Source organism: Gymnoscopelus braueri (genome assembly GCF_963280865.1).
Source record: "Gymnoscopelus braueri genome assembly, chromosome: 22".
Classification (NCBI taxonomy): domain Eukaryota; kingdom Metazoa; phylum Chordata; class Actinopteri; order Myctophiformes; family Myctophidae; genus Gymnoscopelus; species Gymnoscopelus braueri.
Genome location: NC_137624.1, coordinates 33,813,634 through 33,831,260, shown reverse-complemented (window position 1 = coordinate 33,831,260; position 17,627 = coordinate 33,813,634). Strand labels below are relative to the sequence as shown.

Sequence of the window (17,627 nt, the reverse complement as noted above, 5' to 3'; positions counted from 1 at the left end):
GCTTGTAGATCGGCTATTTTTGGCAAAGAGTACAAAGAGTGGCCTGAGTACAGTTGCAACTGCAGGTCTGTTTCACTAAGACTAAAGGATTTAAGTGGCTAGCCAGCAGGGATAAAACATATCCCAAAAAAATGTATGACCAGAGAGGGGGATATCAAAAGCAGATGTATGGATCTACAAACTTGCAACATGTTGTGAGCTTGTAGATCTGCTATTTTCACTTGTTTGCGTCCCGGGAAGACATCACATTTCTCTTTTGGGTGTCGAGCTAAAAGGTTTGGGAACCAATGCTGTAGTACACAGAAAATACAATTATTTGTTGAATTCCATTTCTGCTAAGCATAAGCTTCTACGCGTTTTATTCACCGCGAGATTTTCTTTACGTGACTGACTGCCACGGCGAAACAGACGCGGGAGAGGAGGCGGGACATCCGCTTTATTTCTGTGCATTTTCAGCACTTCACGTTATACAGACTGGTTTAGGGCTGAAGCATTAGAAAATTGTGTGATGCAACAGTTTGTCTCAAGAGACTATATTATACATTAAAGGGGAAAGGGCCGATGGGGAGGGTTTAGTATTTTATATATTACATTTCCACTGGAGTATCTATTAGATTTTTTCCATTTGCCATGCATTCTGGACACGACTCAGGCATATTCAGGCCAATAGGAGATTTAGACCACCCGACCCCCCCCATGTGGGGTCTCGTCTAAGGATAGAGCCCGTGATTAGAGGGGAAAATAAATAAATAAATCAATGGCCATGTGGATTACTACGGAGAGTAATCCCACCGAGGGTTACGTAAGGGTCTCCCAACCCCCCACTAGAGATAGTAAAAATCTACACGTGACGGGATGTTTGTCTCTCAGCTGCTGCCGAGGTGTGATGCACACACACACACACACACACACACACACACACATGGAACATATGATGCACATGGGAGTTTACATGCACTCATACTGTACACACATACTGTACACTCACGCATAGGGTTGGGATTTTTTAGGATTTTAACGATTCCCTCTTAACGGTCCGATTCCTTTATGGTTCCCTTTAAAGATTTCTATCGGGGGTTCCAAATGGTCCCTTACAGGTCTGTAACTTGTACACTCTCAAGAGTTATGGTGGTCCTTGAAATTAATAGGTTTGAGACCCACTAGTATTGTAATTGTATAGCAGACATGAAGTCCACATGCCAGCTCTGACAGTGTATAGATAAAACCGGTTCCGGAAACGGTTCCAAATTTGATGGAACCGATTCTGGTTCCTCAATGTTGGATCCGGTTCCTGCAGTTCCTTCGGTTCCGGATCCCAACCCTACTCACGCATAGTCAGTTTAATATAAATATACAAATCCGACCGAATATATAAAATAGTACATTTAGCAAGCTACAACAAACATTGCCTCATAGTAGCTGTGATTACCAATTTCAAAGTTATGCCATTTCTCTCATAAAAGTGACTATGTAATGCTAATGTATACTTATAATCATGTGTTGAGCGACACGGATACAAAGCGACAAATATGCTATGAGTATTTTTGTATCTTTGTATCTGCCCGTGTGAACGCAGCACAAGTGAGGGAATAGAGGACAAAAAAACAAAGAGAGAACAAAATAATTCAGTAATGAAAAACCGAGGGTGTAATGGATCTGGATAAGTTGTGACTGTGGACATGATTGAAAATGGCCGATTATCAGAGTCCCGCTCTGTGAATGAGCACATCCAAAAACTAATTACTTTCTCTGGATGAAATGCACTAATCAGAGCCATCTAATTGATCTTTGCCCAAACACAGTGAACAATAGACAGTGGCTCGCATCCAGATGAATGGCAGCGCTCGCTGTAGAAGTCGGTACAAAGGGTTGTTGTTGTACAGCGGAAAAATCAAACAAGAGCGATGTTATTGTCTGTGTGCTTTTAATAAATTAGTCTCACCAGCTCTCAGCCATGGGAGATAACAAGATTAGTTTTGTCAAATTCGCATTAACACCTCCAATCAACAGTAATTAAGACTATACCGGCTTAGACTAAGCACAGAGGAGCAGAACAGAGCCTTCCATTATTTCTCTCTATGTCTTTCCGCTCTCTCTCCCTCTCACAGGCACACTGAGACAAAAACAGACACGCTGATGTTGGTACTGAATAATAAGTCCCTTGTACATACCCAGACAAAGGCTGGTACAGGTACAAAGAGGTTTTGCCTCAAGGCACAGTCACACATACGCGTCTGAAGCAGGGTTCCGTACACGAAGACTTGACCTTGTCTGGGGCAAATTTTTGATTTTCTTTTTTACACACCATAATGTTCTTATTTTCATCAAAAAACCCAATTACTGAATGTGAAGTCTCCAGGTTTTCTTCAGAATATGTATGACACTGATTTACTATGACACTATGTATGGCACATTATGAGTCCAGCTAGCACTAGTGGTTCTCTAACGTTTTATTTGCAAGGACCACCATAACTCTGAGTGTGCACGAATGGAACCAAATGGATCCGTAGGGTTCATTTGGTTCCATTTGAACACTCTCAGAGTTACAGAGTTACAGACCGATTTGCCACGGACATCCAATGATTTGCAGTTATAAAATACAGTCACAAGAAGGAACAAAGGAAACAGAGTCAGATAAAGGACACAATGTCAAAATGTACACACATACAGTACAGACTATCACAGTCTCTTATAGAGGATGGTGTAGAGGACAAACCTTCATCTGAAGTTCACCATCCTAAACACCCTAGAGACCACCCTTAGCAGTAGATATAGAATCACTGTCTCTTGTGCAAGTGAGAGACACCATATACTAGCAGCAGATATCAAACATGTAAGTTCGTGCACATACTGTATAGTGCCAGTAATTCATTCTACGTTGTACAACGACGTTGTGCGCCAAAAATAATAGATCTATAAGCTCACAACTCTGCACGATGGGACGTGTGGTGAGCTTGTAGATCTGTCATTTTCGGCACACGACGCCGGTGGTACGACGAAGTAAATCAGGCTCAAAGAGGAAAAGTGTTTGAATCTCACACAAGGCTGAACAATTTTATCATCATAGAGTTCAAAAACTGTGCAATTCTGGTATTATCGTGTTTGTTTCTGTATCTCACTCTTTTCCTTGCAGCATGTGGCAAACTTACGGGTATCAGTGAACCCATCACCATCAAGACCTCTGGATCTCGATTTGGTTCATGGATGACGGACCCCCAGGCCCTCGAGGGAGATACGAGGGTAAGTACCCCTGTGATTTACCTCTGCAGGCCGCCTGATTTAGTTTGGAAGGTCTAAGCATCTGCTGCCTCGGCGAATGACCCGGCTTTCATTACTGAACACATTAAAATGCTAATGCACAATAATAAATCTGTATGGCTCATAGAAGAGCCAAGGCTGCCCAGTGAGTAATGCAAGGAAGGCTGCCACCAGCAGAGAGGGCTTTGGATGTTAAACACCCTAAATATGACCGCAGTCATATGGTCAACACATGCTGTGTACACACGCCGCACATTCCTTAGGTCTAGGAAATCAAATCTATGCCAATCAAGTTATTGTCACACCAATAAGTGATTTTGGGCAGATTTTGGGCAAGAAAATAAAATAAAAAGTTAAAGCTCTATTTTCCAATTGGTATCCTAATCTGAAAATGTTTTGTTTTGTTTATTAAAGAGCTGGAGAGACGGGGGAACAAGGCTCTCTACAGCAACAACACGAATAGCGATTACTAGAGCTATTTACACTTAATCACATTTAATCAATCCATCCTCTGTGACGCATTCGTTCCATATGAAGTTATGGTTTCCATAGTAATAAGCATCATCTTGTCCCCCAGCTAAGTACACTGTGAAAACAGAAGCAGGGCACTTAATTGGGCAATGAAAGTGATTCAACAGCATGGAAAGACTGAGAGTCAGTGAGAGAGAAAAGTGAGTCAAACTGATCAAAGCAGACATGTCTAATGACTGTCCGTCTTTTCATGTCTGGATTGCCTTAGATTTGTTTCATCTACAATTTAGGCATTTATCTGATGCTCTTAGTCTTATCCAGTGTGATTTACAATAAGCAAGGCAAACACATCAAATGCAGTGTAGTGCCTAAATAACAATCTGTTCATTGAAACTATAGGATACCAGCTAAACAATGAAACTATGTCTAAATAATATGCCATCTGAATTACATGCTTAACATTTGCGGTCAAGAAAAACAAACCTACAGTAAGAAACAAAAAAATTATGAGACCAAGATTACGTCTGCATTGCAGCCATATCTTGGTCAGTGGCTAGCATCAATCAAGAGAGAGAAGGTGGCTTAGAAGGAGTACAGGGAGATTGAAGTAGGGGGTGAGGTGGAGTCTGAACAGGATCCCTGGTGGGGACCAAGGGGCAAACCCCCTTCGCTGGAATTGAAGCTCAATTCCGTGTTCTCGTTCAGCCTGCTGTTCCTATTAATGGCCCAGCAGATGTCAGTATTTCACCTTCTACCGTTTCCAATACATTATAATCTCAATAGAAGTCAATGAGGTTTCGGGGCAAACTTTACACTTGATTTTATTACCTTAGTAAACCTTCTCATAAACACTTTATGTTTTCAATAGCTAGTTTAAAGTCTTTTTTAAATCATCATGATATGCGTTTAGTAAATTATGGTCCCATTAATTTTTAAAATGAATGATGAAGTAGGGTATGTTTCTAGGGTTTCTACTGGTTCTACCGAGTGAAGACCCGCCCTCGCTGCGTCTGCAGCCAATAGAAAGATGGCGATGGCGAATTTGAAATCGCTCAAAAATAGGCTTAATTTAGAAACCAATGGCGTAACGTTGTCCATATGTTTTTACGGTCTATGGTAGGGACCCTCCTCATGTATCTAAATCATTTTACACTTTACACTTTTACACTACAGTGTGTGCAGGTAGGGGGGTGGGGGTGGGGGGGGGTTCAGGATGTAGATGTGTGTCCAACTCCCACTGAGATGGAGGAAATAGTTGAACCGCCAAACAAATTGGCAGTGAGATGTTTATGCTCTCAGCCCATCACTGCAGGGTGCCAGAAGGGGATGGACGGGGGCATTAGGTTGGTGTTCGAGGGAAGCTCAGATAGGCCTTTTATCTGGAATGATGGGCATTACCCCTGTGGGGCGTGACCCGTCCCACCCTGTGGCTGTCATCCTGTGGCTTTCTGCAGTCAGAAACAGCCTAGATCTCAGTTTGAGGCTGCCCCTCCCGGAGATGCCAGCTCTGACTTAATTAGGTACCTTGTTGACAGCCTGATTTGATTTAGATTGCAGGGTTATGGGTGATCTGCATACATAATGTAGATGTTCAGAAAGGTACGCTGAGGACTCGTGGTGATGAGAGATTTTTATCTCTGCAGTCTGTGCAGTACTGTATGTTGTTGTTGTTTTTACAGTTAAACAGTGGTTCTCAAACATTCTCATGTCAAATTGATGATGATTTGAAAAGATTCCGACCCCCATAAAAGAAGATTTGTGTTCCCAGTTGAAGATCTTTTTTTCCCCTTCCAAAAATAGCTGATCTACAAGCTTTTCTAATAAAAAAAAATACATTTCAAAATCTGTCTAATATAATCGTCTCACAGCAAGTCACATCGTGACGTGTTGTGTGCTTGTAAATACGCTAATTAGGGACCCCTGAAACCCCTCAAGGACCGCATTCTGACAACCACTGCAGTAAAACACTCTGTTCCTACATTATTTTCACTCTCTCTCTCTCCCTCCTCGTCCCCTTCAGGTGTGGTACATGGACGGCTACCACAACAACCGCTTCGTGCGGGAGTACAAGTCCATGCAGGACTTCATGACGACGGACAACTTCACGTCGCATCGCCTGCCCCACCCGTGGTCCGGCACGGGCCAGGTGGTCTACAACGGCTCCATCTACTTCAACAAGTTCCAGAGCCACGTCATCATCAAGTTCGACTTCCGCACCTCCTCCATCAGCAAGTCCCGGCAGCTGGACTACGCCGGCTTCAACAACGCCTACCACTACGCCTGGGGCGGCCACTCCGACATCGACCTGATGGTGGACGAGGGCGGCCTGTGGGCGGTGTACGCCACCAACCAGAACGCCGGGAACATCGTGATCAGCAAGCTGAACCCCAACACGCTGCAGATCGTCAAGAGCTGGACCACCAACCACCCCAAGAGGAGCGCCGGCGAGTCCTTCATGATCTGCGGCACGCTCTACGTCACCAACGGCTACTCCGGCGGCACCAAGGTCTACTACGCCTACTCCACCAACTCCTCCACCTACGAGTACATCGACATTGCCTTCCAGAACAAGTACTCGCACATCTCCATGCTGGACTACAACCCGCGCGACCGCGCCCTCTACGCCTGGAACAATGGCCACCAGGTCCTCTACAATGTCACGCTGTTCCACGTCATCCGCTCCGAGGAACTGTAACCACGGAAACGAGCGGAGTAGACGTGATACACCGTACACACACATATCGTTTGTGTAGAGAGCTCCCTATATACGAAAAATATAACTGAAATAAAAAAGACTTCATGGTTAAAGACCATCCTATTTACTATATCATATGACTTCTATGGAGAGACTGCATTAAAAATGAATGCAAAGTGGATTGAATGTGCATAGAGTTTACTTTATATCAATTATTTAACGTTTATTAAAGAAAATAAAGCTTACGTTGTTTGCTGTATAGAAGATGATTGTAATACGAATAGATTTAAAAGGTCGGCCGTATATTGGATAAAAGAAAGATAGATGCCAAAAAAACATCATCACGCCTTTTTTATATTGGGGGGAAAAAAGAGAACCCTAAAAGATTGTTCCTGTGGATCTGGGTCTCTGGGCACTGGGCAGTAATCCTTCCACCTCACCTTTCTTTTGGCCATGGGGGGGTCCTGTCCTGGACAAAGACTGCGTTAGTGATGAACTGTTTGCCAATCCGGACCCCCCCCAGGCCCCATGGGACAGACATGGTGAGGGGTGGGAGCTCCAGCCAGAAATCCTGGAAGAACCTACGACGGCAGTCTGTCTCACCTATCCTTTTTATCAGTACAGTAGCAAAATCAAATATCTATGAAGAGAAGAACAATAACAACAACGTCCACTAAAAAAAGAAGACCTGAAGGCACTGACTGTTGGCAGCACTCTCTCGTTTGAGATGATTTATCCCGTATTTGTGACTTTGTGTGAAACAGGCTTTCGTTGCATGAGTGTTCCTTTTTTTTATCACTCTGGTCTGCTCTTCTGAATGTCTTTTTTGCTGTATGACGCCGTAACTATTTACAATTTTTAAAAAAGAAATCAAGAGAGGCAGGGTGGGCCGTAAACAGAACTGTTTGAATACCTGCAGGATTAGAAGATTTGCAACAATATTTGCTTTTTTCACTTGTTTGTATTCAGCTTTAGTTTTGTTGAGTTGTTTTTCATTCAGATTGTTTTTTTTAATGTTCTTGTATCACTGTAACTGTTGGCACTGGCTTTGCTTCTTTGTATTCGTTTACTCGGGCCGCGTGGGAGGACTTTTATCTAGTTCATATCTCTCTGAAGAACAAAAAAATAATAATTATAGAATGTATTAAGCAATGTATTCCGGAAACCTGGCCCTCTCCTATCGTCTACTCAAATCATCTGCCTGTAGTTGAGAGCGCTCCTTTAGAGGATGATGCTTTTTCATGTCATATACCCCCCCCCCCCTCCGTCCCTACCTACCGCTAGTGAAGGATAATGCTGTTTCAATGTACTCCCCCCCCTCCCTCCCCCTGCAGAGGACAATGGCACTTCACTCTTTTGCGCTTTGCTGGAAATGTGTTGTATCTGAGATGAGATAGTTAATGATTCGTGTCAATAAACCAGATAAACCTGATTCTGAGGTTCTTGTCACGTTATAACCAATCTTCCATGTCCCCCCCCCCAGTTGTTCTAAACCACTGTTTCTCAAACGGCGGGTTCCGGGGACCACCAGGGGTCCAAATGGACTCTTACAGTATAACTTGTAACTGAAGCAGTGGTGTAAAGTAACTAAGTACATTTACTTTTGAGGAATTTGTACTTTACTTGAGTATTTCCAATTTCCAGTACTTTTACTTCTACTCCACTACATCTCGGAGGCAATTATTGTACTTTTACTCCACTACAATTATTTGAAAACTTTAGTTACTAGTTACTTTTAAGATATAAATTATGATATTATGAAACATACATTAACCACTTCAGCCCTATTTTATACCTAGGCTATTTGAAAATAGCCGATCTACAAGTTCACAACGCGTCGCATCGCGACGCGTTGTGAGCTTGTAGATCTGCTATTTTCAAATATTTTTGTACTTTTACTTTTGGTACTTTAAGTACATTTTGATGCCAATACTTCTGTACTTTTACTCAAGTAAATTTGGTATTCTGGACTTTTACTTGTAACAGAGTATTTATATATTGCCTTATTGGTACTTTTACTTAAGTAAAGAATTGGAGTACTTTTTCCACCACTGAACTGAAGTGGGTTCCATTTGTACACTCTCAGAATTAAATGAACACTGATGACTTTGCAGTGTAGATTGTGATCCCAGAGATAAACTTCTAAATCCATGGCCTGATGCGTATCAAACTGTGTGTCCTTGACATAAAAAGAAAAAGGCTGAGCATCATTGTACTGAATGTCACGTCAGCCTCAGACTGTGAAATTATTTTATACTAGTTCACAGTGGTGTAAAGTAACAAAGTACATTTACTCAAGTACTGTACTTAAGTACAATGTTGAGGTATTTTTACTTTACTGGAGTATTTCAAAATGTCAGTATTTTTTACTTCTACTCAACTACATCTCAGAGGCAAATATTGAGCTTTTACTTCACTACAATTATTTAAAAACTTTAGTTACTAGTTACTTTGTAGATTTGGATTATTATTACAAAACATGCAATAACCACTTCAGCCCTTAGGCTATTTGAAAATAGCCGAGCGACGCGTTGTGACCTAGTAGATCGGCTATTTTCAAAGCATTTTTATAGATTTGGAAGCTTGTGAAATGGGACATTCTGCAAAATTAGTACTTTTACTTTCAGTAGTTAAGTATGTTTTAATGCCAATACTTTTGTACTTTTACTCAAGTAATTGTTTGATTACCGTACTTTTTCCACCACTGCTAGTGCAGTATCGATATCAGTACGAGTTGTCAGAGGGTACTATGTAATAGTAATAGTAATAGTAATAGTAATAGTAATAGTACCCTTGGATGGACGGTTGTGATGTGTAGACACATAAACACTCAATCTTTGTGGTATTTATAGATGTAAGAAAACAAAACCTGCTTTAATGATGTGTCATAACAACTTTAAACAACTTCTATAAAATCCACTGGCAGTTTTCAGACTGCTGCATCAAAGTACAGCAGACACTACTTCTGTGTTGTCATCAAAGTACAGCAGACACTACTTCTGTGTTATCAAAGTACAGCAGACACTACTTCTGTGTTGTTATCAAAGTACAGCAGACACTACTTCTGTGTTGTTATCAAAGTAAAATAAATCCAGTTACTGTTGAACAAACAACAAGAAAAACGAAAACTAACAGCATTTTGTCTAAAATTTCAGTTTGTTTTAGTTAGTTTTGTAAACACACGATACAGTTTCAGTTTAGCTATTGTTTTCTTTAAAACAAAAAAGAAAAACGAAAACAAAAAAATATATATATAGTATTTTGTTAACTATAATAACCTTGGTCCAGACAACACCAACCTAAGGATGATCAAGGTGTGCGCCGGCCAGGTAGCTAGCTGCACCGCTCCAGCACCTCTTCACCAACCTCTCCCTGTGGCAGAAGAGGATGATGCCCCAAGTCTGGAACACCTCCTGCCAGTGATGTAAAGCAAGGGTTCCCAAACCGAAGTTCTGACATCACAGTCTCCAGTGTTAATTTTGTAGTAAGTCTTAAGGTCCTTACACACCGGGGCGATTTTTTCGTGCGAATAATACGTTTTTTTTAAAAAACCTTATAAAGTCGATGCAAGCGTACATGGAGCGAAAAAGCGAAAAAGTGTCTTTTAATTATTCGGAACGAGTCCGAATTTTGCGTATATTCGCATATTCGCCTTAAGACTAAAATTGTGTTATATAGTCGACTAAGACTACTAGACTAAGCCTAAACAATTTCAGATGACTGAAATAGGACTAAAACTAAATGGTGTGTTATTCAAAAGACTAAGACATAAGACTAAATCAGAATTTGCTGTCAAAATGAACACTGCATCACTCCCGCTAACCCTGGGTCACGGAAGTATTTTATCGATTGAAAATCACATAGGGAAATCTTAGCTTGTGTCATATAAGAACTGTTTTCCAAAGAAGAAACAAATCAGCCCTGCGATTTTGTCAGGCACGTGACTATCTGTGTCGTTTATGCTAGTATTGAGGCAGTGATGTCAGACTTCAGTGCTCTATATAAAGACCACTTAAACGAAGATACGGTTGAAAATGGGTCGGGTGCTCCTTTGCACGATTAAGACAAATGTGTACATGCTGTATGTATCATTAAGGCAATCGTTTTATAAATAATGTCATTTGCTCTGCCTCAGTCTCTTCTTCTCCTTGTTTAACCTCCACTCGGTTCTCTATCTCCGTCCCCTCTCTCTCCTCCTTTTCTTCCTCCATTGTTCAGCCCCTTTTCTGTGTTTTCCCGCTCTTTGTTGCTGCTACTCCCTCATTCCCTCTACTACAGCTCTGATGTTTCAATCGATGAATAAATGATTGCTTCTATTTTCACTCAGAGAGCGCCTGGCCAATATATACGAGCCATCCCTGCTCCCCTTGGAAGACTGAGACAGATAGCAGCGGAGACGGAGAAGAAAGAAAGAGAAAGAAGAGGGGGATGGTCTGTGAACAAGGCCTCTGTGTGTATGTTATATAGTGGTCTGTCAATCACAGTGAGTGAATATACAATAATTTGCATGTTTACGGCCCTGACGGGTGCTTTAGCAGACACAGCAGTACCAACCCCCCCCCCCCCCCCCCCTCCCTATACGCCAGCCAAACACCATCAAACACGCATGCGCACAGGTTTGTATTTCTATACTTGTGAGGACATCAACGTTTTATAATGGCAATTATTTAATGCCATTTTTAAAAGATACATTTTTGGGGATTTTTTTGCCCTTAATTGAAAGTAGTAGAGCGAGACAGGAAACAGGGAGAGAGAGAGACGGGGAATGACAGGCAACGAAGGTCGTTGGGATCGGGATTCGAACCCGCGACAGATACGCTATCAGACAAAATTAGAGCCTATACTGTATGTGGAATGCACCCAGACCGCTAGGCCAACGGGCACCCATGAATGCCATTTTTAAATGTTTTTTTTGGGGTATACAACACAGGCGCAACCCTAAACCTGCCTAATCCTATCACTAAACATAAGCCTAATCCTATACCTAAACATTAGCCTGGATCTTTACCTAATTGTAAGCCTAAATTGAAACTTTAATTCTTTATAAAACAACTATTTCTGTTGTGAGGACCAGGAAAATTGTCCCCACAATGTATATTTGTCAAATTCTACTATACTTGTGTGGAGTCTGGAGACATTAGGCCCTCACAGGTGAATTAATATAAGTGTAAACACACACAAGCACGCACGCGCGCACACACACACACACACACACACACACACACACACACACACACACACACACACACACACACACACACACACACACACACACACACACACACACACACACACACACACACACACACACACACACACACACACACACACTGAAGTCTGATGTTTGACATTGCGATTCGCTTCATCATTTTTGCATGTCAGCATTCTGTCTCTGTTTCTTTTACCTCTGTGCAAGTAGCTTATTTACGTCGGACCTCAATAGATGCTCACTAATTACTTTTAACCCATTTAGACCGGGAAATAATCAGTGTCATTTTCAGATTTCTTTGGCTATTTTTATGAGCTTGTAGATCTGCAATTTTTGAAAAATCGTGAAAATGTGTGCAAATCTCTATGTATTTTTTAAGCAAACATTTGTAACTCAAATCTTTGCTTCAGGGAATTCTACAAATGTCTTCTAAATCCTAGTAGTTTCTTCTAATCCTCCAGTGGTTCTCAAACTTTTTCATGTCAAGGACCCCCAAAATGATATGCATTTGGCCACCCACCCCCATCTCAAACTATTTTGTCCCAGGGCCCCCCCCCCCCCTTCCAAGAAGCAAAGAATTTAGTTAAAAATGTTCCCTTTAAAAATATAAATACATTCAAATATTTACACAAAATGTTCAAGTTTTTTTTTTTAAATAGCAGATCTACAAGCTCATATCTTGCCATGCTATGAGCTTGTATATCTGCTATTTTTGAATAGCCAAAGAAATCTTAAAATGAAATGCTACAGATGCTTTCCCGGTCTTAATGGGTTAAATCTGATGCTTTGCCCTCTAGATGTCAGAACTACTATAGTACTGTATGGCTGCACTCTCCTGGGAGTAGAGGATAGACGCAGTGAGAGCTCTGTCCTTGTCCTCGGGTCAGTACAAGGTGCATCGTTACCCCAAGGACAACAGCACTTTGTGACAACAGCCCACAGCCAGCTTGGGTTCATCATATGTGAATATGTATGGAGCTTAGAATGAATTAGAATTAATACACAGACACAAGTGATGAATGAATACAAACAAGTTTGTGTACACCAAATGGACCCATAAGGGTCCAATTAAAATGAACTGCCTGAGTTCAATTAACACTTTAACACCAGTGGTGGAAAGTAACTTAGTACATTTACTCAAGTACTGTAATTATGTAATTGTTATGTACAATTTTGAGATATTTTTACTTTGCTGGAGTACCAATTTGGAACACTTTTACTTATACTCCACTACATCTCAAAGGCAAAAGTTTTAACTTTTACTCTACTATAATTGTTTGAAAACCTTAGTTACTAGTTACTTTGTAGATTTTGATTAGTGAAAGTAAAATGGACCTTTATGGGTCTGTAACTCTGAGAGTGTACAAATGGAACCAAATGGACCCTATAACTGGTCCATTTGGTTCCATTTGTACACTCTCAGAGTTAAATTAACGTTGATTTTACAATATCAATTGGGGTGCCAGAGAAAGAAATGCCATTAAATGGGGGTCCGTAGCCTAAAATGTATGTCAAATTGGGGGGTCCTTGAAATTAAAATGGTTGAAAATCACTGCTAGAGCCGTAAAAATCTTCTCTTATGGGTGTTCCCTGGCATAATCTTTTCAAATGGGGGTCCGCGGGCTAATAAGTGTCAATTTGGGGGTCCTTGACATGAACAAGTTTGAGAACTACTGCCTGAAGTCACTCCCACTACCCCTGGGTCACTGCGTTATTTTCTGTATTGGAAATCCCATTGGAAAATCTTCGCGTCTAAGAACTGTGTTCCAAAAATAAACAAACCATCCGGGCGATTTTGTCAGGTATGTGACTCTGTGTCGTTTATGATATTGATTGATTGATTGAATATTTTATTAAGCAAAACTGTAAAACAGCACAATTACAGTTAAAATACTTTGTCTAAAAGGACCGTCCAAAAAAGTCCTTGCGGTCTTGTTTCCATTGAGGTCCTTGTAATTTGGTGTACACAAACTTGTTTGTATTCATTCATCACTTGCAGTGGTGGAAAAAGTACTCAAATATCTTACTTAAGTAAAAGTATCAATACTGCAATGTAGAAGTACTCTGTTACAGGTAAAAGTCTGGTGTTCAAAATTAACTTGAGTAAAAGTACAAAAGTATTGGTATCAAAATGTACTTAAAGTACCAAAAGTAAAACTACTGAAATGTTTGAAAATAGCAGATCTACAAGCTCACAACGCGTCGCCATGCGACGCGTTGTGAGCTGGTAGATCGGCTATTTTCAAAGAGCCCTCTCAAGAACAGGTTGAGAACCACTCGTTTCAGCAATTAAATTGCGATGAGTTCTTTCAGATTTAGCAAGAGATACCGTATATCTCACAAACACTTTCTTTTTGTTTCTGTTTTCATTGAATCATTTATTTTTTCCCATTAAGATTCATCAACATGAGAGTTGAAACCGAACACAAAATAAAGCCTGGGCCCCTGAGCGATCCCCCAGCTAGAAGCTATTACAAGCCCAGAGCGGGTGCAGGCATAACAGCCAATAATAAATCAATACGACCATAAAGCAAATAAGGACGGGAAGGGGGGAAAAAAAACAACAGCCCTATAAAGACAATTCATTTTAATTATGGTGCAATAAAGAGGAAAAGTATAAGAAGAAGTCAGATGTTCCTGTTTGTTGCAATCCTCAGTGCACTGGTTCCTTTTAAAAATGCCTCCCTGTCAGCATTTCATACACCTGCTCCCTCCGAAACAAAATGTCTCCTTAATTAGCATTTTCCTAAACACATTGTTCTGGCAGGCAACATATGGGCGCGAGTGCACGCACACAAATAAACATGCACGCACGCACGCACACAAATAAACATGCTCGCACGCACACAAATAAACACGCACACACACACACACACACACACAAATAAACATGCACGCACGCACACAAATAAACATGTACGCACGCACACAAATAAACATGTCCGCACACACAAAAATTTACATGCACGCACTCACACAAAAAAATCATGCACGCGTGCGCACAAAAAAACATGCACGCACACAAAGACACATGCAGTACGCACGCACACTTGTGAAAACCAATTATGTTCTCTCTTGTGAGGTCATTAAGTTGGAAACCTGAACCATTTTACTTTTCAGGAAATGGATCCACGGTAGTTAGTATTTAGTCACAAAATTAAGCTCTTGTTAGTAGGCTACTTTTCATTGGTTCAATATTTATAAAGCATACCTGACAGGGTGCTAGGCGGCGGCCCAAGAAACAAATATTGAAAAAGGTAGAGCCCCCGCACACCATCTTCCAGGTAAAGGAATCACTTTATTGATAATAATACAACGCTTCGATCCTCACTAGATCTTCAATAATACAACGTTTAGATCCTCACAGGATCTTCATCAGGTCAGTATACGTACCTGGAAGACGGTGTGCAGGCTCTACCTCGTTCAATATTTATAAAACCCAGACACACTTATAGTAACTCTCAACCTGGAATGTGATTTTAAATAGAAGATCTGCGCAGTATAAGCTCTATACCACTGTTTTTCAAAGTTACGGGTCTGTAACTCTGAGAGTGTGCAAATGGAACTAAAATGGACCCGTAACATTCTCACAGTTAAATGAACACTGAGGATTTTACAGTGTAGTTTGGGGTCCCTAAAATGAGGAGGAGCCTAATCCACTGTAAAATCCACAGAGTTCATTTAACTCGGAGAGTGTACACATGGAATCAAACCAATGGGCCTGTACTGTAAGTTCCATTAATTCAGTTCCATTTATACGCTTAAAATGGAAACGACCCGTAAGGTGTCGGTTCAGGGACCACCTGACCCTGAGAACCAGTGCGCTATACTGTCTGCACCGTCGGATTACGTAGCTCGTGATCACAGGCTGACCCCATGAGAAGAGGAACAAGGATCTATACACACCATATAAGCGTATATAGCCTAGCGTTGTTTGGCGTCTCTATTTTTCCTGACCCAGAAAAAGCTGTGCGTTGTGCTTTGAAGAACGCTAAAGCGCTGGCTGGCCCTGGAGCACTGTGAACACTAATGAGGAATCCTCTGTTCACGTCCCCCTCCATCTCTCTCACTCATATAGTCCAAGAAGAGCTCTGGGCAACATAATGTAGTCTGTCTGTCTGTCTGTCTGTCTGTCTGTCTGTCTGTCTGTCTGTCTGTCTGTCTGTCTGTCTGTCTGTCTGTCTGTCTGTCTGTCTGTCTGTCTGTCTGTCTGTCTGTCTGTCTGTCTGTCTGTCTGTCTGTCTGTCTGTGTGTGTTTCTGTCTTTCCGTATGCGTGTCTGTCTGTCTGTCTGTGTGTCTGATTGTATGGGTGTCCACCGCCCACTTAGCCAATTTGAATACAGGATAGTGAAAACGGCTGATCTACAAGCTCACAATGCATCACGACATGATGAGCTTGTGGATCTGCTATTTCAACTATATATAATAAATAAAACATTTGAGTGGCCAATAATTTTTTTATTGTCATTATGGCAATTAATTCCTCCCCTCACACATTTCTGCGTTGTCACTGCTGTTGTATCCCACTGTGACTCAGTGAGGAGCCCCCATCAGGAGGACATTTCGTCCCACTCCTCCCGCCCAACACTCCCTGCTGACAGGAATACGTGCAATGACCAATATCAACCGCCCCGCCCCCCGGCCTTAGCTCCCCCGAAACATTGTGTTTGCATAGACGGCCGACAAAGCCGAATGCACCACGGTGGCTTTGAACCCACAACCTCGGTGGTGGGACTTTACCACTGCGCCACCCGAGTGCCGAACTATTTTTGATTTATTTGCGACACCCCAAAAATGGAGTCCATGACGTAAAGAATGGATCCACAACCATATGTTTGGGGGAAAAAAACTGGCATAGGCTATGCGAGCGTGAGTGTATTATGCTTATACTGCTCCCATGAGTATACACTGCTGCTGTGAATGACTGTGCTTCATCAAGCATACAGTACACATACTTTCACACTGAATGGTCACATGTGGCGATGATGACACCGTCAGTTTGGACGCTCCTGCACTAAGGGTCAAGCAGTGTGTCAGTGTGTGTGTGCGTGCGTGCGTGCGAATGGGATATGTATTCCTAACAAGCTGTGGTGACAAAATGCATGCCATCTGTGCATCTTGTCCATGTGAGCTGTGCCAGCAGTCTCATTGGTCACCCCGGCCAACAGTCACTAGAATGCAAAGAGCAACAAGCTCCAGTCTACATAGAAAAATCCTGAGTGTTTTAAGGTTTAATGTGTTTAATTAACACTGGCAATTTTATTGTCCATTCAAAAAGTATACTGGATGGATTTTAACGTGTGTTTTGTACATTTTTATACAGCAATGCATTGATATTAAAAATAAAATGTAATTTGCGGTTTTAACTTTTTAATACTTCAGTATTTTTAAAAGCGTGCACTTTTGAACACTTAAGCATTTTTTTTAAAGCAAGTACTCCAGTACTTTAACTCAAGTACAAATTTGACAGAGCAACTTTCACTTGTAGTCGAGTAATATTTGACCAGGAGTATCTTTGACTCAAGGTTGAGTACTTAATTGTCTGACGCTGGCTACGGTCACTCAATAGGTCAACACTGAATATCGACCGCTTTACCAGACAACCTAAGAATAAACTGATCTATATAGATATAGTTAATTGTTCTTGGGAAATGTATTGTTTTTCATCAAAGTATACCTAAAATAACCTGCGGGTCAATATCCTGTGTAAGTAGATATGGCACATCTTTCACACAAATGTATAAAATAAAGATCTGGCGTGTGGATTGAAATTTGTCAATTATGACCTTTAAAAAGATAACGATGACAGATCTATGAACATTACAGCGACAGATTAATGGGGAGTTCTCTGTCAACCGTTTCCAACAACTCTTTCTGCATCATTTGAAGACGCCGTGTGATGGAGCAAAGAATGATTCATCGTTGTCTGTTTGACTGGAATTAGAACCAAGAGAAGACATCAACGTGATTTGGGTGATCAAAACTGAAAGGTT

At 41.4% G+C, this 17,627-nt stretch overlaps 1 protein-coding gene across 2 annotated transcripts in view; it reads left to right on the top strand.

Annotated features, from left to right (window-relative positions):
• The window catches only part of olfm1b (olfactomedin 1b), a 36,626-nt gene extending 28,861 nt beyond the window's left edge, over positions 1-7,765 (top strand). For both annotated transcript variants that reach the window (XM_080418710.1, XM_080418712.1), the window contains exons 5-6: positions 3,134-3,240; positions 5,750-7,765. In XM_080418710.1, the coding sequence (XP_080274836.1) occupies positions 3,134-3,240; positions 5,750-6,424 (782 nt within the window). In that variant the 3' untranslated portion in view covers positions 6,425-7,765. The remainder of the gene's footprint in view (positions 1-3,133; positions 3,241-5,749) is intronic.
• The last annotated feature ends 9,862 nt before the right edge of the window (positions 7,766-17,627 follow it).